Source organism: Babylonia areolata, chromosome 7 (assembly GCF_041734735.1).
Source record: "Babylonia areolata isolate BAREFJ2019XMU chromosome 7, ASM4173473v1, whole genome shotgun sequence".
In the NCBI taxonomy this organism is placed as follows: Eukaryota; Metazoa; Mollusca; class Gastropoda; order Neogastropoda; family Buccinidae; genus Babylonia; species Babylonia areolata.
Genome location: NC_134882.1, coordinates 14,026,719 through 14,051,561, shown reverse-complemented (window position 1 = coordinate 14,051,561; position 24,843 = coordinate 14,026,719). Strand labels below are relative to the sequence as shown.

Genomic DNA, 24,843 nt, shown 5'->3' with positions numbered 1-24,843 from the left:
TCTGTCTCGTATTACCCATCTCTCGCCGAACTCTGTTTATTTTATTTTATTCTTTTTCCTCCTTCCTTCTGTGTGTGTGTGTGTGTGTGTGTGTGTGTGTGTGTGTGTGTGTGTGTGTGTGTGTGTGTGTGTGTGTGTGTGTGTGTGTGTGTGTGTGTGTGTGTGTGTGTGTGTGTGTGTTCCTTGCGTCCAGTTCTTTTTTCCAAGTTCCACAGGAACGATATTTACTTCTTCTTTTTTTTCCAGCCCTGATATGGTTCTATGCGATGGTCTGGGCTTTCAAAAGCAGCTAACAAAAGACAAAGATGGATACTCGATAACTGATCTGGAACATTGTGTCCGGCGCACGGAAACCGGCCGAACATGAATGACACGTGCGATCAGTGTCACTGAAACGCATGCTGTACTGTATTCGTCGTGTCAGTTACGCGGCGAGCGCCGACTGAGGAACGATTGCCGGTCTTGGCTGTGATGCTCACGACTGACAACAAATTCTGTATGCGGAGAAAACATGGTCACTTGTGCACCACGATAGAGTGTACCTTCTGAGTCGCTTGGGGGGAGTGTGTTTACCGAAGTGAGAAACAACCTGTTTAAGGTGAGTTGTTTTTTACTTTCAGTTTTGCTGAGCGCCGGGCTGTGGTGTTGACTGATAACTAGTTTCAAAGTAACATCACCCTTTTCCCCAGCCAATTTCCTCCGTCTTCATATCACATCCTCTTTTCCAGAAAAAACCCAAAAAACAACAACACCAACCGTCATTGATGAAGATATGTTTAATAATTATAGTAGTATATAGCAAATATTGAAAAAGCAGATAAAACAGGCATGTACGGAAGTCACTGCAGACTTTCACAAAATCGATTCTTTACCAAGATATCCTCCGGTCTTCATAAATAAGTTATACTGAAACCGCAAAGAAAGAAAATGACATCCATGCATCTTACGAGTGCCACGAATATATAGGAAAGGTCTTAATCGTTGACATGGAATGTTATTTTTATTTGTTGTTATGCTTTTTGTTTCGTCTTTTGAACTTGATAGAGGAGACGAGGTGATGTGGATAAAAGTTCCTTTCTCACCCCCTTTCTCTCCAGTTTTCCATTGTATGTTGAGGGCCCGGTATGTGTTTTCCTGATGATACGCTCTGTCATCCAAAATGTACGTACAGCATTGCTGTCATTTGTCATCTGTCATTTGTTATGTAGTAGGTCAGGGGCATAGCCCTTGCTACTGGTACCATGTAACCCAGTACTACCTGCCGCATGTGAAGTCTCCCAACGACGGACCAGGCGGAGGAGGAAACCTTTCCCAACGGCTGTGAAGGCTATGCCTGCACACAGTGATGAAAATCGGCACACGAAAATCAAAAGCATCGTACCATATGAAGCATGTAGATGCTGAAACCGGAACCGTCAGAGAAATACCCTTGGCAGAAAGTGAGGTGGAAGCGGACCTCAGTGTTCAAGTTGATAATGACCTCAAATTTAAGCAGCACGTGGACAGTGTCACAGCAAGAGCGAACAGTGTAATTGGCATCATCCGCAGAACCTTAGACTGCAAGCTCTTCATCTAGCTTTACAAAACAATAGCGAGGCCTATCCTCGAGTATGCACAAACTGTGTGGCAACCTAGACACAAGACATTATGCAAGCAGCTAGAGGACGTGCAGCGCTGAGCCACAAAGCTGATCTCCTCGATCAGTGAGCTACCTTACTCAGAAAGACTAGAGCGACTCGGCCTGCCTAGCCTGGAACACAGACGACTCTGAGGGGATATGATAGACACATTCAAGTATGTCCACGGACTCCACAGAACTGAAAAACTAAAACTTGAAACTGCAGAGAAGTCAGGCACCCGAGGAAAAGCGAAGAAACTGTTCCCGCACCATACCCACTGCGACACCAGGAAACACTTCTTCAGTGAAAGGGTCACCAAGACATGGAACAGTCTCCCAGACGAAGTGGTCCTGGCACCGTCGATGAATGCCTTCAAGAACAGACTGGATGTCTACTGGAAGAACAAGCCAGACAAGTACAATCCGTCTTGCCAATAAGCCACGCATGCAAAGTTTAATATGTACAACTGATGACCCACACGGAGCGATGAACAGGTCATCAAGACCTAAAACATCGTACAGTTCAAGTTCAAGTACAATTCAAATTTTTACAAAACAGATGACGTATTTGGAATAGAGTTACTTCCCTTGATCGTTTTTTTGAAGACAATTCACTGATGCTGTTTTGGTGAGCCAGGTGTCAGTAGTGCTCAGCTTGGAATATACACTGTCACTGTGTAAAGCCTTTGAGCACACTGCTCAGGTGGGTGTTTCTTCCTAGTTTTTTAAGTATCTTTTTACATATGTACATGTTTAGTTATTTTTGGAAGTTTTATATTTTAGATTTGTACACGGCTGAACAGACGCCATTGTTGAACATGTCATAACATTTCTTTCTTTCAGTTCTTAGTGAACTGGCTCAGTGCATGGTGCTGAATGAATTACAAGTAGTATGACCTTCAGTTAGTATTATTGTACATTTAATCAGATGGTCTGTTGATAATTAAGCCATTTGAGGAATACTGTTGTTTTTCAGGATTTGGGGCGTTTTATACAACTTGGCCATTTTTGGCTTTTTATGCCCCTTCAGATTTACTCCTTTACATTGTTGGTCAGGTCGTTGACTAGCTCAGTCATTTTATCCATCAAAGTCATATTTCGTTTTTGTCAGTAACTCGTGTTTATCTATGAGGTTCTTAAAAGTATTTATACTAGGTGCACGTTTGATATTGTTTGTTAATTTGTTCCAATAATTTGTTACTCTGTACTAAATGTAAACTTTCTGAGATTTGTTCTGGAATACTGTTTAAATATTTTGTCTGTACTGTTTCTTGTATTGTCCGCCTTTGGAGTACAAAAAACAAAACTGTTTGTTTACATTGTCAAACCCATTTAATATTTTGTATGTCTGTATCAAGTACCCTCTTACTCTTCTTGCATGAAAGGAGAGATTTTGCTGATGCGGTTTTGGTGTCCTACTGCTTGTTAGGGATGGGAAAAACCTCTTGGGGGGAGGGGGGGGGGGGGTTGTTTTCAGAAATATGGTTGTTGGTTGGTTTTCTTTATGAAGACCAATATAATCAGTGGGGCCAGTCGCAAAGTCTTTCTTTCATTGTCTTAAATGATGCCGTTGTTTTCAGTGATGTTTGGCATCAGGATTTTTTAGCCCTGTAGTTTCTTTCGGCACTTAAAATTTACATTACTTGCTTCACTTGAAATTAAGTCCTGTTCGTATATCTCCCCCACCTCATGGTACACATGGAAAATAGTTGTTTTCTGTTTATTGGTTGCAGAGGTTTTTTTGGGGGGTTTTTGCTTGTTTTTTTTGTTTTTTTGTCATGTGACTTGCTGCATCACATGCTGTCCACTGTACCAATAAAGTGGAACCACTGTAAACCGATGTGTTCCCACGTGTTTGGTGTTGGACTGGACGAACAAACTCAGACCCAGGCAGGCTGCATCCTCACATAGCACCCTGCCATTAGTTATCTTAAGTGGCCCAACCTGTCTGAGAGACTGCATTATACCACCACCCCTCCCTTTCCCATACAGGTGTGATGATGATGATGATGATCGCTATTGTTGTTGTTGTTCTTCTTCTTGTTGTCCAACATCAGGTTTGATTTTGTGAAAAATTTTCTAGATATCTATATCTAACAACTTCATTTTAAATGTTTCATGGAAAATAAACCCAAAAGCTCATAGGGGGGGAGGGGGGGGGGGACGAGGATGCTCAAGTTTTCCGGTTTTTTTGTTTATTTGTTTTGTTTTATGTGGTTGGGGGTCTGGGGGGGTTGTTTTGTTTTTGTTTTTTCAAAGGTGGGGTATGTCCTTTCTTTCTATATTTCAATTCAGGAAAGGGGGTCAGAAAGGATAACATTCCTGTGCTGTAAACTGCAATAGTAAGACTTGGGGGATGAGGTCACGAAAAAAAAGCCCCAACATTTCCTGTGTTTTTGAAATGTCCTGGTAGAAGAGGTATGCTGGGGAGAAAAGAAATCTTTCCTTGCAGGCTCCCGATTGTCTGTTAAATTGTTATTTGCTTGTGTAGAACAGACGTGCGGCTGGTTGTGTGGGTGTTATACCAGCTCAAAATCGGATGCTGCATGTGTTTCCTGTAATTTGAAGCAAATTTGTCTCAACGCTGCTCAATGCTACTACTACTACTACTTCTACGACTACTACCACTGCTGCTGCTGCTAAATATTGCCCGGTCCATAGGTTCAACCACTGGCGAGCAGCTCTCGGTTCTCTTTAGCTGGTTTGCTGTAAATAGGAGTGGAGCATGGTGCTGCGTTGTTAGCTCATCGGAAAACAGCGTGTTCATTATTGTCATCTGCTTTAATGGAAAATAAAACTGTGTGTGTGTGTGTGTGTGTGTGTGTGAGAGAGAGAGAGAGAGAGGGGATGGAAGGAGAGAGAGAAGAGAGAGCTCATGCCCAACAGAGTGCGTGCATGCGTGTTCATCTGTGTGTGCGTTTGTCAGTATCCAGTTGATTGTATACTTATACTGATCAGAATATTAGTAGTAAACAATTTAAGATAAACTTTCGCAAATGTAAAAATGAGTTACTGTTTAACTTTAATTTCTTCAGTGTGTGAAGGGAGGGAACTGTCTGTTGAGACATGCGCAAAGCCTTCCTGTTACAGAACATTGATGGTGGTTGACAATGTGTGTGTGTGTGTGTGTGTGTGTGTCTACTTGCGTCATATTATTGTCAGGCTATGTCATAGTACATTTCTTTGACGATACCTCTCTTTGAACTACATGGATATTTCTTTTTATCAAAACTGTTTTCTTTTGATGTGTGTGCATAACCTCTGTCATCCACAGCAGAGCACCACAAAGCACTGCTGAACAAAGCAGCAGGACAGTTCACAGAACTGACGGACGGCCCACAAGATGGCAGCCTCGCGGCAACAAGGGCAGCAATCCCCAGTGCCCTCCACCTCCTCCGCCCCGCCGATGGCCCTGGACGACAGTGTGTCAGTGTCTCACAACCTGGTTCATGTAGAGGTCAACCGTGCTGACCGCCCGAGCTTGAGGTCGAATATGGACTTGAACGGTGGGTCTGCGGAATGACTGATGGCTGGTTGTTTGATTTTGTGGTGTTTTTGCGTTTGTGTGATATCTTTGTTAATGAGGATGTCACGCTGTTGCTCAGGATCAGGATCGTGCCAAACGCACTGCATGGACCAATCTAGCCATTGTCGCAACAGACTTGGGATGACGAATGTTTAGAAAAATAAATCAATTTTTAAAATTAAAAAAAATTTTAAAAGTGCAGTTTAAGTCAATCATTGGCTTCAACTACGTACTCACACAGAATCACAGAAAGCTGTATTGTTAATGATGGAAAACAGCAGATGGCAGGGTTTTTTTTTATGGTCGTCTTAATGCTGCTGGGCAGTCCCTGAAAACCTAAATCCTCCCGCCAGCTGATTCAGTTCTGCATTTGTTGATTTATTTTATGAATAATGAGTTATTTAGTTTGTTTTCCAGAATGGAATTGCAAAACCCTTGCTGTTGCCATCTCTGTCTAATGTCCGGCTTTGTTTGATCTCTTTTTTTCTTTTTTTTTCTGTTTTATATTTTGGTCTCAATCTTTGTGTGTTGTCAGAGGTCTTTAGTTGTCTTCTTTCTGTTACGTGACCATCATCAACTTGCAGATGACTTTGTCATGGTTGATGCATGCTGGGTATTTTCGTGTCTCCATAACCCACCGAACGCTGACATGGTTTACGGGATCTTTGAAGTGCGTATTTGATCTGCGTGTGTATACGCATGAGCGGGGTTTAGGCACTAGCAGGTCTGCACATATGTTGACCTGGGAGAACATATGACCTGGTAGATCGGAAAACCTCCACACTTTACCCACCAGGGGCCGGGGTTACCGATATTCGAACCGGGGACCCTCAGATTGAAAGTCCAAAGTTTAAACCGCTCGGCTATTGCACCCATCAATCTGTTTAATTCATTTTCAGTATGTGCTCAGAATTGTTTTGATCCCTCTCCTGTTTGTCATATTTTGTTTGAATCTGTCTCTGTGTGATGGTCAGATTTTGTCCGACCTTTCCTCTTTGTGATGATCAGATATTGTTTGACTATCTCACTGTTACGTCAGATTTTGTTCGATCCCATATCTAGTTCTGTCTTATATCAGATTTTGTTCGACCCTGTCTTTTCTGACATGTCAGATGTTGTTCGACCCCATCTATTCTGTGTTTTGTCAGATCCTGTTCGTCCTTTTCTCTGTGTGATGGTCAGATATTGTTTGACTCTATCTTAGTGTTACGTCAGATTTTGTTCGCCCTTTTCTCTGTGTGAGGGTCAGATTGTTTGACTCTATCTTAGTGTTACGTCAGATTTTGTTCGTCCTTTTCTCTGTGTGATGGTCAGATATTGTTTGACTCTATCTAAGTGTTACGTCAGATTTTGTTCGACCTTTTTCTCTGTGTGAGGGTCAGATATTGTTTGACTATCTCAGTGTTCAGTCAGACATTGTTTGTTCGTCCTTTTCTCTGTGTGATGGTCAGATATTGTTTGACTCTGTCTCAGTGTTAAGTCAGACATTGTTCGTCCTTTTCTCTGTGTGATGGTCAGGTTTTATTTGAGCCAATATCTTTGTTTTATGTCAGGTTTTGTTTGAACCTTGGTCAGTCAGATTTTGTTCGGACCTATATATTCTGTGTTACGTCAGATTTGTTCGGCTGTGTCTTTTTTATCATGTCAAATTTTGTTCGACCCTATCTATTCTGCATAATGTCAGATGTTACTGGACCCTGTCTTTCTGGTATGTCAGATTTTGTTCAACCTTATATCATCTGTACCATGTCAGATCTTGTACGACCCTGTCTTTGCTGTCATGTCAGACATTGTTCGTCTTTTTCTCTGTGTGATGGTCAGATAATGTTTGACACTATCTCAGTGTTACGTCAGATTTTTTTGTCTTTATCTCTGTGTGTTGGTCAGATATTGTTCAACCCTATCTCTTCTGTCTTAAGTCAGGATTTCTTCAACCTTTTCTTTTCTGTTTTAAATCAGAATTTGTTCGACTCTTTCTTTTCTGTTTTAAATCAGAATTTGTTCGACCCTTTCTTTTCTGTCGTGTCAGATTTTGCTCGACCCTTTCTCTAGTGTCTGACAGAGGTGTGTGTGTGTATGTCAGTACAGATTCTGGTGACAGCAGCGACATCACCTCTCAAACCTCACTGTATAGGGAGAAGGGAGGATCCACACGCTACAAAACCCGCGCTGATCATCGCACTGCCGTGAAAGAAGAGCCCTTGGACCACTGGCTATGTAGGTCACTTTTGTCAATGCTTATCATGTGTCTTTCACTGAGTGCTTGTTGGCGTCATCTTTATCGTGGAGATCAGGACAAACTTGACAAAAAAACTGTCCATCTGCAAAGCGGTTTTTAGATTAGTTTCCTTCGGTGATTGCCACATGCCGTTATGCTGCATTATGCTGTGCTTTAAGGTACTGTGCTGTGCTGCGGGGCAGATGCGATGTGATGTGCAGCGCTATGTGATCATTTTAGGTTGGACTTGAAGGGGAGTTACGAGAGTGGGGTGGGGGGAAGAGGTGGCGGGAAGGGTGGGGGGGAATGGGGGAGGGGGGGCGCTGTATCTCTTAGACCAGGGTATTGATGACCAATATCTGCAATGTCAGTATCAATTTAAATTTCAAGAATTGCCGGTGCAAATGGCTGTATAAGCTGATAGTTGCAACACGATTTAAACCCACTGAGCTTGTCTATTCTCATGTGGTAATCCCTGTACAGGGCAACAATCCACAATGGGGGATGCACTCTGATAAACTGATGCTGGTGTAAGGCGGTTAAGCCCCCTTATTCAGCCAGGGGAATTCGGATCCCAATCAGCATTAGTAACCCCCCCCCCCCCCCCCCCCGCACCCCTCCCTCCCCCCCCCAAAAAAAAAAAATCCCCCAAAAAACTACAGCAACAAAAAACACAAAAAAAACAACAACAAACAAACAACAACAAAAAAAACACCAATCAGTCAATCCTGTATGAGTCGATCCATTCTTTATGAACTCACTCATTCTGTTAAATTCCTTGTTTCATGATTTGTTCTTCGATTTCTTTGCTCGTTTCCAATTATGTTCACTCTGTGTGTCCCGGTCCATGTTCCTCTGTTTGCTGTGCAGGTTCTTTTATGCGGTCTCCATTGTTCGAATGCTGGTGTGTTTCAGTGGTCAAGACGATGGTCTTCATCATTTTGCTTGCAGCATCGGTGGCTACGGTTATGTTCGGTAAGTTGGCTCTGTGTGGCTCCGTGTGTGAAACTGAGAATTTTGTATTTGTATTTGTGTTTCTTTTTATCACAACAGATTTCTCTGTGTGAAATTCGGGCTGTTCTCCCCAGGGAGAGCGTGTCGCTACACTACAGCGCCACCCATTTTTTTGTACTTTTTCCTGTATGCAGTTTTATTTGTTTTTCCTATCGAAGTGGATTTTTCTACAGAATTTTGCCAGGAACAAACCTCATGTTGCCGTGGGTTCTTTTACGTGTGCTAAGTGCATGCTGCACACGGGACCTCAGTTTATCGTCTCATCCGATTGACTAGCGTCCAGACCACCACTCAAGGTCTAGTGGAGGGGGAGAAAATATCGGCGGCTGAGCCGTGATACGAACCAGCGCGCTCAGATTCTCTTGCTTCCTTGGCGGACATGTTACCTCTAGGCCATCACTCCACTCCTTGAGTTGACCTCCTTCGTGAAGTTCATTGTTAAATATCCCCGGGATTTGGCCTTTCACGGCCATCAGGGCAGTATATCCATATCTACTGTCTCGTCATCGGAACAGCGGGGCCTGATCCTCATCCTCCCGGCAACAGAACTCGGGTACCCTTTCACACTTAACTGGGTGGAGTTAGGAAATTCGGAGTGACTATTTGTCTTTCCCAATAACATGACCGGTTTCCACCTTGAAACATTTTCGTGTGTGTGTCCTGTGTGTGTGTGTGTGCGTGCGTGTGCATGCCTGTGTGTGTGTGTTTGTGTGTGTGTGCCTATTGCCTCAGGTTTTCTGTTTTAAATGTTTTCGTGTGTGTGTTGGGGGAGGGGTGAGGAGGGCCGGGCAGGGGCGTGGCGGTGTTGTCAAGGTGGATTTGGTGTTTCTATCTTGACGTTTCGTTGTTGTTTTTTCAGCCCTGATAACGTTTATGGCCTTCTGCTGTAGTTGTGGTGGAGCACATAATTATACAAACACTCGAGTGCTGTTTGCGTTTATCAATAATGAAACGGAAGAGTGCGCCAGCATGTCAGTGCTGTAGTGGGGCTCAAAAAATAGTAACGATGAAGAGTGACGATACTTTGCCAGGTTAGGGGGATTGGGTGATAGGACGTTTCAGTGTAGGCAACTAGTATAACCTACAGAATAAAAGAATAGTACAGAAAAGTATTTAACCCGGAGAGCGCGATGAGCCACGATCGTGGCTTTCCCGGTGGAGTGCCATGGGCCACGATCGTGGCTCTGTTTACATTAAGGTCCGTGATCGTTCGACTATACTCGGCAGCCTTCGCAAAACTGCCTCGTTCTGATACCACGCTATCCCGCTTGTGTTTACACAAAGGATTGACCAAGTTGACTTGACCGGCTCTCCATCTATTTTGAAAACAATGAGTGATACTGAAGTTGACGAAGTTCGGGAAATGAGTGACAGTGTCACTAGTGATGATTCATTTGCTGACAGCGATTCTGGCGAAAGTGACAGTGGTGAGTGAAGTGGCTTTGTTATTTTGATACTTTGGCATGTTGGCTTGCTTGTTGCTGACTCACTCCCGCCACAGCAAGTGGGGGGATGGAGGATTGGGGGTGGAGAGGGGGGGGGGCTAAGTGGGTCAGTTGGTGTCTCTTGACCAAATGAAGCTAGGACATAGGGAATCATTATGATTTATTATGATTTACAGCATTCTTGCTGCTTATGAAAGCAACAAGATCTAAAAGAAAACTTTTATTTCAGTTTTTGCCTTTGATTGCTTCAAGTATTGAAGATGGAAGTGGGCGTGGTGTGGGTGGGCGTGTCTCAAGCAAAAAATATAATGCTTATAATTTCATTGCTACTGTTTTATTCATATCATGATTTTGTTGAGCTGTTTGATTCATCATTCTAATTTCATAGTGAGCAGAGATAAAGCAGTTTACTTGTTGAGAATTACTACTGTTCAGGAGCAAACTAAGAGTAAAATTTGTGCAACTGAAATAAACAGTTTGGAAACTTTTGATCATCCAGAAAGACAGATTGCAGCAAACTGATATAAGTGAAGCAAAATGTTCATAAGACTTTCTTTTATTCCTATTCAGAATCTGGGGACACTGGTGCTGAAGGCAGTGGTGCTGAGGGCAATGGAGGAGCAGCTGGTGGAGCTGCCCGTGCTGGAGGTGTGTGGCTGCCCATCATCGGTGAAGATGCTGGGCCTGTTCCTGTGGATTTCACAGCTGCCCCTGGTCCCAAGCATGCCCCCCCACATGATGCCAGACCCATTGACTATGTGAACTTGTTTTTCACTCAGAATTTTGTGGAAACCATAGTCAATGAGACTAACAATTATGCAGATCAGTGGGTGGCGGATTTGCAGCATTTGCAAGACAGTCCACAGTCACGGGTCCACATGTGGATAAAACAAGGCCAGACCAACACAGAAGAGATGAGGGCCTTCCTTGGTATCATATTGAACATGGGACTCATCCAGAAACCCAATCTGCAGGCATACTGGGATTCTACCCACAGAAGCCAGTCCACACCATGGTTTACTGAACATTTTTCAAGGGACCGGTTTCAACTGCTGCTGAAGTTCCTGCATTTTGCAAACAATGAAAATGTGCCTGACAGACAGGATCCAAACTACAAACTGTTCAAAATCCAGCCAATAATTGAACACTTCCAAAATAAGTTTTTGCATCACTACCACCCTCATCAAGACATCAGCATTGATGAGAGCATGATTGGATATAAGGGGAAGACGCCTCACCTTCGCCAGTACATGCCAAACAAAAGACATGCCCGGTTTGGTATCAAGCTGTGGTGCCTGTCAGACAGCACAAATGGCTATCTTTGCAGGTTTGAAGTATGCAAAGGGGCCCATGATCCACTGGATGTAGAAAATGCACATGGAGCGACATACGCCCTTGTCATGCGTCTGATGCGTGACGCAGATTTATTGAACAGAGGCCACCATCTTTGCCTGGATAATTATTTTTCCTCACCAGTGCTGTTCCAGGCTCTGTATGAGCAGCACACTACTGCCACTGGAACTGTGAGGACAAACAGAAGAGGCCTTCCCCATGAAAGCATCAGGAGGAGACTGAGGAACAGGGAGGTGTCCGAACGGAGAAAGGGTCCACTGCTGTGTGTGGCATACCAGGATGGCAAGAAAAAGCCTGTTATGCTGTCAACAACTTCCACAGCAGGCTTCACAGAGATCCAGAACAGGAGGGGCAACATGGTCCAGAAGCCCAACATTGTTGTCTTGTACAACAGAACCATGGGAGGAGTGGATCTCGGCGATGCACAACTCTACCAGTACTTGGCGGAGAGAAAAACCATGAAATGGACAACAAAGGTAGCATTTTCACTGTTTGGCAGGGCAGTGCTCAACAGCTACCTGCTGTACCAGCAGAACACCAGTGATGCCCCTAAACTGTCAAGATACATGTTCATGGTGTCTGTGGTGGAAAGCCTCGCTGGAAACTACTACCCGCCACAGAAAGTTGTGCGCAGGAGGCGTACAACTGCTGAGATCAGGGCTGCCAGAGACAACCCCCAACCCCAAGTGGCACCACCAGCCCCTCAACCTGGTCCCTCTCATCCCATGCAAGGACATGACCTGGTCAAGCTCCCAGTTGGAAAGAAAAGGAACTGTGTGGCAGGACATGACACACGTGTTCGTTCCAGCTGGGAGTGTCGTGCTTGTGATGTGGGACTCTGCCCAGGCTGCTTTGCTGGATACCACAAGAGGCCCAGGAATTAACCACTGGCTGTTTCCTGCAGCAGAAACATTATTTTGTACAGTTTTGTTTTAATTTTGTGATTTTGACTGTTATACACCTGTGAAATTAACTATCAAACATTGTTGTTGACGTTTTCGAAGCTCTGTGTGCAAACTTGGTGGTTTTATTCTGTGGATTATCTCCAGCTGCATACAAGGTACAGTCTTTTTCTTATTTTTATCTGATTCCTCATTCTATCTAGTTTCCAAAAATGTATAGGTTTACCTATCTAGTGTCACTAGTAAGCATACAAATGCCCAAAAGCAAAGCATGGGTAGCGGAGGCAAACTTTCCTTAATTTTAAGCATGCTTTCTTGAAGCACATTTTATTATATCCAGCACTTTGAGGGTTAAAAAGAATTGCAGTGGGAGAACTTCAGCTGCGTTGACCTTTCCAGTCTCTTGAACGAACAGCAAATCAGGACAAGAACAGAGTGCTGTTTCTTTATCCTTTCTAGGTTATTTTCTCAGCTGCTCATCTGTGAATAGAACAGAACAAGACAGAACATACCAGAATGGACCAGAGATGCGGTCTTATCCTTTAAAGAGGTTCTCATCTGCACATCATACAGTCAACAAATATAAACTGACACTGCAGAAAGTAGATTGGACCCAGCGGGACACACTGAGGAAAAAAGAACCAGAAAATAACCTGTTATGCCCAACCACCTTTCATTTGCGGTTTTCATGTCAAATAGATATGATTCTGATTCTGATTCCCCAGTCAGATTCAGACGGAAGCCATAAACAGCCTCATTAATACCAAGACAGAACAACCCCCCAAAAGAACAGAACCAAAAAAGATTGGCACACTGTATAAGCAGGCTGCGATGTTGTGTGTCATGGTTTTGTGTGTGGGTGTGGGTTTGGGTAAATTACTGTTGGAGTATTTGGTTGGATGTCTGCCAGTGTGCAGGATTATACATGTAAATAGCCTACTCATTATTTGTGTTTGAATGCATGTCTTACTCATCGGTTTTTACAGATTGCAGTGCAATTGAAGCATATTCTGCATGGAAAGATGTTAGTGGTTGTTGTAGTAGTAGTAGTAGTAGTCAGAAATAGTGGTGGTAGTAGTAGTAGTAGCAGTTGTAGTATTCCAAAAACTACCTAACCAAAACAGAACCGAACCTCAAACAGAATAGAACCTCAGACAGAACAGAACCCCACAGACCGAACAAAACCAAAACAGAACAAAGCCAGCAACTGGCAGAACAAAACCGCAAACAGAACAGAACCAAAAAAGAACGGAAATGTAAATATATATATATAAAATAAAACATCGCAGAATAAAAAAACAAATATAACATTACCAAATACAGAAAAAAAACTAATTAAGTCAAAAGAAAAGCAACAAAACGAAAAGAGAAAAAAGAAAAGCAACAAGCAACATCTCCCCCCCCCCCCCCACCCCCACCATCCAAAAAAGACCCTTTTATCTTCCATTGTATCATTGTTCTCTCCCCGACAGGCATCACGTACCTGCACACCGACTGCCCACTTGTGGATGACCTCCCTGTCTTTCTGATCTCCATCGGTGTGGCGCTGACCTTGCGGCTCGCGGTGCTGCTCCGGCAGTGGACGGCGGCCAGCGGCTGTCAGCGGTGTCAGATTACACGCAATGGGCGCGTGCGGCCCCTGGACCTTGCCGGACACTACCTGGATGTGACCGTCCTAGTGCTGGCCCTCATAGGTGAGTTCTGTTTGTTCAGGTGTGGGGTGGGGTGGTGGTGGTGGTGGTTGTGTGTGTGTGTGTGTGTTACGGTTTGCGTGTTGCGTGCGTGCCCACTGTGTGTGCGTGCCACGGTTGGTGTGTGTGTGTGTGTGTGTGTGTGAATTATCTCAATATATTTCAGTGTAGCCCCCTTTCTTCTCACACATGCCTATCTCTCCCGTCCCCTCTGGCCAGTCTGTCACCCTGTATCTTTCTGTCTCAGTGTTTTTCTATGTTTACCTGTGTGTGTGTTCATGTGTGTGTTCGTTCTAGTTTAGTGTCTTATCACTATGTTTACCTTGTGTGTGTGTGTGTGTGTTCGTTTGTTCTTTAGTTTAGCGTCTTTTCAAGTTCACTATCTATGTTTACCTTTATGTGTGTGTGTGTGTGTATTGCTATCCATGCCGTTTAAAGCCCATTTTCTTCATCCTATGTCTCTTTTCCCCTTGTTGAATTCTTTCTCGTCATGCAGTGTTAGTCTTGGTTCTATTCCAGACTGACTGTCTTGCTCTTTTCTGTGAGAGAGAGAGAGAGAGAGAGAGAGAGCTGAGAAATACCAATACAATCCTATTTTTCTGGGTTTTTTTTTTTTTAGTATGCTGGTTCCCAGACCCACATCCGCAGGGACTCGATGAAATAGTGGTCACTTACCATAGCCAGCCTCAGTGTTTGTATTGGTTACAAGATGATATGCGACATTTTCACATGCCCCCACTGGGTTTCCTCAGCTGAAATAAAAACGTCTCTCTCATGTCAGTGTCTCTGCCTCTCTCATAACACTTGTCATTTGTTTTACTTTTAGTCTATATTTGTTCCCATAAGACCTGCATAATACTTCCTCAATCATACATTCAGAGAGAGTGAGAGAGAGGATTTAGATTAGAAGCCTAGTTCAGTTGCCATTGTGGAAGCAGAAGCTACTGTTGTTTCTTTGTTATGTTGAGCAATTCATTTTGTCCCTGTAGGACTGAATAAAACTTAATACCCCCACCCCCCCCCCTCCCTTTTTTGTTTTTTTGTTTTTTTGTTTTTTGTTTTGTTTTTTTGTTTTATTGCCTTTTGAGGACTAGGCTAGCATAATTTGCCATTGCAGAAGCGAAAGTTACGATTGTTGTCTAATTTAGCCAAAGAAACAAAACTGATTAACATCCATGTTTTTGTTGTTGTCAGTAAGTTGAGGAATACTTGGTTTGTGGTAAATGTGTCCCATTATCTCCTCCTTTTTTTATGTGTTGGCGGTTCAGAAGGTCTGAAGGTGTACCAGGCATTCAGCCAGGCAGACTACGAGGACCCCAAGGCAAAGGTCTTCTGTGACCCCATCCTCTTCCGCTTCTCCTTCTGGTTCCTGACTGCCACGCTGGGCGCTACACTGCTGGCTATTATGGTCACCCTCCTCCTCACCTGCTGCTGATTGGAGATATGACATTGTGGTGTACAGCCTGACATGACATGACACTGGTGTACAGCTTGACATGACATTGCGGTGACAGCCGGACATTACATGTCACTGTTGTATACAGCCTGACGTGACATTGTGGTAACAGCCGGACATGACATAACACTGGTGTGCAGCCTGACATGACATTGTAATGACAGCCTGGCACTGACACAACACTGTAGTGACAGAATGACATGACACTGTAGTGACAGTGACATTGTTGTGATAGCCTGACATGTAGTGACAGAATGACATGACACTGTAGTGACAGTGACATTGTTGTGATAGCCTGACATGATACTTCGGTGACAGTCTGGTATGACAGTGTAGTGACAGCCTGACATGACGTTGTAGTGACAGCCTTACATAAAACTGTAGAACCTGACATGACACTGTAGTGTCAGCCTGACATAACATTTTGGTGACTGCCTGACATGACAGCTTTACATAACACTATAGTGACATCCTGACAAAAAACTGTAGTTAGTCTGACATAACATTGTGGTGACATATTGACAAGAAAGTGTAGTGGCTGCCGGACATGACATTATATTGACAGTGTGGCATGACAATGCTATGACAACCTGACATGATATTGTGGTGACTGTCTGACATGACACTGTAGTGACAGAATGACATATTGTTGTGAAACTTGACATGCATTTGTGGTGACTGTCTGACATGACACTGGTGACAGAATGATATGAAACTGTAGTGACAGCATGACATGAAAGTGTAGCGGCAGCCTGACATGACACTATATTGACAGTGTGGTGTGACACTGTGATGATAGCAATGACGTGACACTGTAATGACAGAATGACATATTGCAGAGAAAGTTGTTGTGACAACCTGACATGACATGACACTATAGTGACAGCCTGACATGTCATTGTGACTGCCTGATGTGACATGACACTATAGTGACAGCCTGACATGTCATTGTGGTGACTGCCTGACATTACACAACACTATAGTGACTGCCTGACATGACATTGTGGTGACTGCCTGACATGACACTATAGTGACAACCTGACATGTCATTATGGTGACTGCCTGACATGACATTGTGGTGACAGCCTGACACGCCATTGAGACTGCTTGACATGACATGACACTATAGTGACAGCCTGACATGACACCTTAGTGACTGCCTGACATGACACCATAGTGACTGCCTGACGTGATATTGTTATGGCAGCCTGATGTGACATTGTTGTGACAGTCTGACATGACATTGGAGAGACAGCCTGACATGACACTGTAGTGGCATTATGACATGGGTTTTTTTTTGTTGACAGTGTTTTGACACTGTTGTGATCTAACATTGCTTTGACTTAGCGCAAATGCCTGACATACACAGTTAGTGACAGCCTGACATGACATTGTAGTGACAGCCTGACATATTGTTAATGTTACAACATTGACATGGCATGACAATGTTTATGCTTCATGACAGCTGTTTCTTGTGATGCTTTTGTAACCATCTGTTATTGTGAAAAGCTTATGTGAGATATATCACAGTGGTGACAATATTGTAACACTGACATGAAATTTTTGTGGTGACCCACTGATTTCACACAGATGTGACAGCCCAGTGACCAACCTGGTGCTAATGATGCAAGATGTAAACTCCTAGTCTTAGCTTCCCCACTTCCCTGTGCCTGATTCCCAAATAAAGAACATGCCTTTGTTTACAGTCAATGGGTTTTTCACTATTCTGTTTTCCTTCTTGTTGTCGTCAGTTGTCTTGTTGTTGCTGTTGATGTTTATCTTCTTGTTGATACTTTGACCAAATTCTAAGCACTTTGCAAACACGGTCATTTGCACGATAGGCTGCCTACATGGTTAGAGCCGGGCGATTTGATAGCTGTTTAAAGGAGCTCATCCTTTCTTTCCTGTATCTTTCACCAAGTCTGATGACCTCTCTTACCTTTGTAACAGTCATTTTTTATTATTTCTTTCCTGCATTCTATTTTATTTCATTGTCTATGTGCTCACTTTTCTTGGTATCTGTTTATTCATTTACTTAACCATTTATTCATTAATTTAATGATGTATCCTTTCATATGTTTATGCACTTTTTTTTTCTTTTTAAGGCATGACTATGCGCATTGAGTTATGCTGCTGGTCAGGCAATTACTTAGCAGATGCGATGTAGCATATATGGATTTGTCCAAATGCAGTGACAACTCCTTGAGTAATTGAACTTTGTAATGGTCTTCAGGCGCTGGAGGTTGAATAGCCCACTGAGAGTCCTCAGTGTTTTTGATGTGTTCACCATCCTGGTAATCATGGAACGCATCATTCAACATAGCAGAGGAGACATTGGTGATGTATGTAGGGGTGAGAACGCATCCTTGCTTCACACCATTCATCACTGAAAAGGCTTCAGACTTAGCATCATCATGGAACTGTCGAACAACTAGTCATGGTTGGAAAGGTTTTAACGATAAGCAAACTTAGTGGTGCATACATCACTCAGCCCATGTTGTGCATCTTTCCCTTGCTTCAGGTTGAACTTCAAGTTGCAGAGATGAAAAAATCTTACTGGTTAAACTAAGGTATAAAGGGATCTTTATTTTTTCTTCTTTTATTTTCATCCCGCCGTTCACCCTTTTCCTCCTTATTGTCATTTTTGCCTTTCTTATCCCTTTTTTTGATCTCCTTCATTTTTTTTTCTCTTTTTTCCCCATATGGCTTCTCTCTTCTTTTTATCTGTCATCTCCTGCCCTCTCTTCTGTTCTTTTAGTTTTAGGTTTCTTTTTTGACTCACTTGTGTAAACAAAGTGAGTCTGTTTTAACCCGGTGTTCGGTTGCGTGTGTGTGTGTGTGTGTCCGTGCGTCTGTGTGTCTGTGGTAAACTTTAACATTGACATTTTCTCTGCAAATACTTTGTCAGTTGACACCAAATTTGGCATAAAAATAGGAAAAATTCAGTTCTTTCCGGTCATCTTGTTTAAAAGAATATTGCACCTCTGGGATGGGCACAAAAAAATAAAAAATGAAGCCTAATTATATGCAAACTGCATTTACTGTTATATTTATATTTTTTGTATTCTCTAAACTTGGCACTTTGATCTGATATTCTGACCCAACAACAAGAGGAGTCATTATTATCATTTTTTGTTCGAACAGGAACTTCTTTTGCTAAGCATGGAAGTTTTATTTATTTTGCAAACGTTTTGGTGCAGAGAGTAAAAAAGGGAAATTACTCTGTAATTATGCAAGGGGACTTAATTTACTTTAAACTGATCTTTCTCATCTTAAACATTACATTTTGAAATTATACACAATACATAAAAAGCTTGGATTTTTTTTTCAGTGTATCACAAGTGAGTCTTGAAGGCCTTGCTTCTCTTGTCTTTTATACCCCTTGTTTGTTTTTGTTTTTCAGAAATCAAACACTAGAAGAAAAACAGAAGCCAGACTATTCAACAACTTTTTGAGTGATTAAAGCTTTTCTTTATTTCATCTGTTGTCAGTTTCCATCTTTCATCCATAAAAAAAAACCCAGTGCTTTAATGAACTTGTAATCCTCAGTTTTGACTGTGTACACCACAATGAACATGTGCTAGACTGCATCAATTTGTACCAAATTCTATTTTTAAGATAAATGTACACGATAAGGTTAATCAGAATCAACAGCTTTCAGAAAACATAATTTAAAGTACAAACACATTAAAGAAGAATGCATATTTGCCAAATCAATTTTCTACAGAAATAGAATCTATACAGTGCTTTGATTGACGTTTGATCCAACTGTATTGACATGATTCCACTAAAAAAAAAATGTTACAACAAAAATTACATTTTCTAACTGAATATGAAAATTAGTGAAGGGCAGCAACTTAGAACTGATTTATGTGTGTACACATGGTTTTGCCTTCACATGCATCCTCATGCTATTATGCACATGAACTTGTCACTCATGCGTGTTTCCAAAATATATGTGCCTGTGTGGGTATGTTTGGGCTTCTGTGTATTATCTTTATTTTCTAACATATTTAAATATTCATTTACTTCCTACCTTGTTCTTTTCTTTGATTTTTTTTCCAATATATTTAAATAATCATTTACTTCTTTATTTTTCTCAAGGCCTAAGCGCGTTGGGTTATGCTGCTGGTCAAGCATCCACTCTGCAGATGTGGCGTAGCATATATGGATTTGTCCGAACGCAGTGATGCCTCCTTGAACTACTGATACTGTGTGTGTGAATGTGTGCATGTGCTTGTGGGTGTGATTGATTGTGTACGCTACCGTGAAAGCTGTCATATGTTTGCACACACACAAGTTTGTGTGCGCATACAATTGTGTGCTCCAGACTGTGCTCGTGCCCTTTGTGTGTGTGAGTGTGTGTGTGTGTGTTTACATTTCTCAACATGTCTCTGTGTGCTCATGTGTTTACTCATGTGTAATTGTCTTTCAAGTGTGTGTGTGTGTAAGTGCATGAGTGCTTCTTTGTAAAAGTGCATGTGTATGTAAGACTGCTTATATGTGCATGCGAGTATGCATTTGTGGATTCAGTCTGGGATGAAAAATTAATTCTTTAATGGGTGCAGATGAAATAAGTTTTGCCTGCCTAGGGAGTAAAATCCTAGTAGGAAGATCTTTACTCTGGAGCAAATCTACTGGGGATCTAAATACTGATGTTACACGAGTCAATGATACGAATAACCTAAATTGACAGTGACTGATATCTTTGGCATCATCTAGGTTTCGATTTATGTTGCTGATGCCAGTGTTGTTCTTACTGCCACTGACAACGATATTTGTGTTGCTGTTGTTATTGTTGTTGCTCTTGTTAATGTTTTGTTCTGTTTCTGTTGTTGTTGTGCCTGTTGTATTAGGTAGTCCAGTTCTCTTTAGAATGACCAGTATTTACCCTGACTATAAATCAATTCCAATTTTGTGACATTTAATTTTGCACAATATTTACCCTGACAATAAATCAATTCCAATTCTATGGCATTTAATTTTGCCAGTAAATGTCAGATGCAAGTTGTCAGCCTCTGATGTGCAAAATTTCTGCCTGCATGCTTGCTTCCTTACGTGTCTGTTGATCAAGAAATGAGCTATTCAAACTCTCTCTCTCTCTCTCACATGCAGAACAATTAAAAAAAAAAAAAAAAAGGATTTCATAAATCATATGGCTCATGAAAAAAAAAGGTAAAATATATGGCTGGTTGACATTGTAGATCTGACTGAGGTAGTGGCATCAGGACTGGTCTCGTGGCCTGCAACAACAACAGTCGTAATCATAGTAATCATTTTTACATATACATATTATAACCATTACTATATCCTCACCACCTCAACCTTTCTGGCAAAACAAATCAACACTACAATCATTACCACCATCATTATCTACATGTGCTGATACTGTTCTTCTGTTTTCCCATTTTCTAACTTGACACATAAAAAAGCATTAAGAAACTTTTGCCAGCAAAAAAAAAAAAAAAAAAAAATCGAGGTAGTGGAGAAAGATACACTGCATGGTATGTTTCACTGAACAGTGGATAAAACATTATGTCTGCCATTGGCCTCAACATGAGTTGTTGAGGAAGTAACTGACAGCTGAAAAAAGAACATCTTCCTGATCATCCAGCAAAGATCCTTCCTCTGTCTGTCCATCTGCTTGCCTCTTTATTTGTCTCATCTGAATGTCAACTTTCATCTATATATCTGTCACAGTGTTAGCTGTCTCATCTATGTCTCTCATCTATCAGTCTGTCTCATCTCTCTATCATATGTTATCTGTCTACCAGTTTCTCTGTCATCTCCATGTTTTGTGTATAATGATGTGCCTTCTGTCATGTCCATTTGTTATCTGTAATGTGTCAGCCTGTCCTCTGCTTGTCTTTTTGTCAAAAAGTGTCTTGTCCGTCCAGAATCTGATTTGGTGTCCACTTTTTGTGTTGTGCATGATACAATATAAAACTATTGAAAAAGAAAAGTTGATTATTTACCACAAGCATTCAATACAAAACCATATTTGGATGTGAACTTGATGTCTACAAGTGATTTAACAAAGTTTTAATCACTGTTCACAATTTCCATATTGTTAAAAAACATTTAATAACTGAAACTAAATTTTAAAGTATTTCTACAAAAACAACCAATAAAGGTATTTGAACAATTAAAAAGAAATACAACTGATTTCAGACAAAAGAAAATGCATGTATTTCTAAAAGCTGTAGGTTGTAAACAGCAAGTGGCATTCTCATTGTTTTGTCAATGCAAAGTGTGCATCAGGGTCCTTGCTCATTTCTGTTCATAATTTCACCAGTGTCATTAAATGCTACAATATCAAAAAGTAAAAGACAAAGCATAAGTATCTGGTTGTTTTCGATATTTTCACAAACCATTCCTAAAACTTACAGACATGAAAAATACTCATTACATGAAACAAAACAGAAACTGAAAACGAGACAATATTTATATATGCTAAAACTGTCTGAAGAGGAGCAATCTGCTCACAACTTCACACCCTGGTTGGGACTATTTTCACTTTTAGTTCCAAGTTAAGTGCTCCCAGTTACTAATGTTTAGGTGTATCTTGCTCAGTTTTTTCCTTTATCTATATTCAGCATGTAGATGCTTGATAGCATTAAAGATCTGTTTAAGTAATTTCGGGATATTTGCAAAGCTTGTTAGAGATACATAACCTATTAGTTTTACTTGAAGACACTGCAACAATTTTCGTGCATATTTTGCTCATGTTTTTGTACGTTTTGTGCAGCATCCATAAATCTTTATCAGAATTCACGATCGTTTCACAAAAATCGCTCACTTGACGCCTTGCAGACACTTTCGCAACTGTGGCGTGGGACCGCTCAGGACTTCTTTCTGTTTGTCCCAGTTTCGAGTGACCTCCAAACGCTCCACCTCGAAAGCATGCCATTGAAATGTCAACTGATGATTGGTCCAACTTTGTCATGAGGAAGATTTTAAGATTCTGATTGGCTAGGCCCCCTAGTGATCGCCATGTTTGCTTGAGCGTCCTCTGGGAAGGTGGCTTACCTAACGCTAGCATTGTTTTATGCTAATTTTACGCACTGTTTTGAGTTACTAAGTGCCATGAAAGACTAGAACAAAGATTTGAGATGTATAGAAGTTTTTACACACGGAGAAGAAAGCGTTAAAGTAGCAAAATTAGTGGCGATCATCAGTAAATTGAACTCGAGTCGATCATTCTTGAATAACTTACTCCAAGCTGTCTGCAACTGGATCGAGAACCACTACCTCTGCTAAAAAGACGCAAATTTTCGCAAGAAATAAGCTGCCCAACTCAGGTCATGAACTTGATATATTGGACCCAGCAAAAAAACCGAGATCGGAGGAAGAAGTGGTTGAAGAATATGTGCAAAGGGCCGATCTCGATATCACTGACCTGAGCAACCGTCGTCAGTGTCTCACCATGTCATGTGGTGCCACGTGCCCAGAATATACAGAAGCATGAACTTGAGTAAGTCTTTCATCTTCAGTAGTCTTTTTTTTGTCTTGGATTTTCGTACTGTTATTAATCTGTAAAGCCCTATTTTAGCGTCCTAAATTCAAGAACTTATTTTGTGGGCAATTTTTTGTACATGTATCATTTTGTATGATTTATATGTATGAAACGATATAGATCTATATATAATTTTTTTTTTTTTTAATTACGATTCGTAGACGTAACCCCATTTCAGTGCATTTCGCCTTTTTGCCTTTTTTTGTTCATATGTTTTACTCAATTTTGATGCGGATTCAGTTACTGGCAGTATTCACGTTTTCCACTACTACTCTGAGTGACTGGCGGAGTGAACGTCCACGCCTTGGGCAACTTCAGCCCGTCCCTACACTACTGATTCCGTCATGAGGGGAAAAATTGAGGATATCGCCAACTCACTAAGCTAACAATAGTAACATGCCACCATCTTTATCTTGCTTATTCCGTTTTTGGACCCACAAACCATGAAAACGTAACCCTAGATGCAGTGATTCAGGACCCTGGACATTAAAATAGGACCCCTTTAACTCGCCCTCTCCAAATCACTACATCTGTGTGGGTATTTGACATGTGTTGTTCCGTGACACATAATGTAACATATGAATGAATATGTCTTAACGCAATGTCCCATATATATATGTAACGGCAGGGTGCTATGTGAGGATGCAGTCTGCCTGGGTGTGAGTTAGTTTTTCACCAAACATGTGGGGACACGCAGGTATACAGTGGCTTCACTTTATTTGCACAGTGGACAGCATGTGATGCAGCAAGTAGCACGACAGCAACAAAAAAACCCAAAAAAACAACCTCTGCAATCAATAAACAGAAAAAAAACTATTTTCCATGTGTACCATGAGGTGGGGAAGTGATGTGAACAGGACTTAATTTCAAGCGAAGCGTATAATGTGAATTTTAAGTGCCAAAAAAAAAACACAAAAAAAGTACAGGGTTAAAAAAATCCTGATGCCATACATTACTGAAAGCAAAGGCATCATTTAAAACAATAAAAGAGAGACTTTGCGACTGGCCACCACTGATTATATTGGTCTTCATGAAGAAAACAAACCATTAACAAAATTCCTGAAAATAACCCCTCAAGAGGTGTTTCCCATCACAGTAAGTGGAAGGATATCAAAACTGTCAGGAAAATCTCTTTCTTCATGTTTAGGAAAAACTATCTTTGAGAAACAACAGTATTCCTCTAATGGCTGAGTTATCAACAGACCATCGGATTGAATGAACAATAATTCTAACAGAAGGTCACACAGTATTTCATTCAGCACCATGCACTGAGCCAGTTCACTAAGAACTGAAAGAAAGAAATGTTATAACATGTTCAATATTGGTGTTTGTTCAGCCTTGTACAAATCTAAAATATAAAACTTCCAAAAAATAACAAAACATGTACATATGTAAAAAGATACTTAAAACACTAGGAAGAAACACCCACCTGTGCAGTGTGCTCAAAGGCTTGCCTGATACAGTGACAGTGATATACTCCAAGCCGAGCAACTTGAAAAACTGTCATCTGGCTCAGCAAGCAACAGTCTTCAAAAAGTTCAAAGGAAATAACACTATTAGTATTACATTCCAAATACGTCATCTGTTTAGTAAAAACTTGAATTGTGCATTCTAACAATATAAAGCTATGCACATTTATAAAATAAAGTAATGATTTATTAATAGCTATTTTTATTTGTTATTCTTCATTACTAGTTTCTTATTTTTCTTTTATATTTCTCTCTCCAATAGCCTCTCAGTTTCACTCTACTACACATAAATCTGTCTGAATGCAGTGACACCATGAAAAAGTTAACTGAATTTTGATAGTGGGCATTTCTGTTGCGAAGTGTGTTTGTCACTGTGTATGCGTGTGTGTGTGTGCACGTGCATGTGCATGCAGATAGTGCATGTAGTTGTGCCGATTTGTGTGTGTGTGTAGAATGTGTGTGTGTTCAAGAAAACTTTTGCTCTCGGTATCATAAACATGGCAAATGCCTGTTAGAAAGAGTACAATTTTGCAATTGAAACGATAAGCTTAGTTTCATAGTTACAACTATCTTAATGAATATTTGAATGTAAGGCTAATGTGGTTTTATTATTTTATTCAAAATATTCATGTTTC

General features: G+C 41.3%; 1 protein-coding gene across 2 annotated transcripts; it reads left to right on the top strand.

The window, feature by feature from the left end:
* Positions 1-461: 461 nt before the first annotated feature.
* LOC143284161 (uncharacterized) lies at positions 462-16,897 on the top strand. Of its 2 annotated transcripts, none has more exons than XM_076590823.1 (6): positions 462-598; positions 4,893-5,124; positions 7,233-7,361; positions 8,278-8,337; positions 13,549-13,770; positions 15,036-16,897. In XM_076590823.1, the coding sequence occupies exons 2-6, from the start codon at positions 4,962-4,964 to the stop codon at positions 15,200-15,202; spliced, it is 741 nt and encodes a 246-aa protein (XP_076446938.1). In that variant the 5' UTR covers positions 462-598; positions 4,893-4,961; the 3' UTR covers positions 15,203-16,897. The 2 variants fall into 2 exon arrangements, with proteins under 2 accessions (XP_076446938.1, XP_076446937.1); XM_076590822.1 differs by lacking the exon at positions 462-598 and adding an exon at positions 2,241-2,321.
* The last annotated feature ends 7,946 nt before the right edge of the window (positions 16,898-24,843 follow it).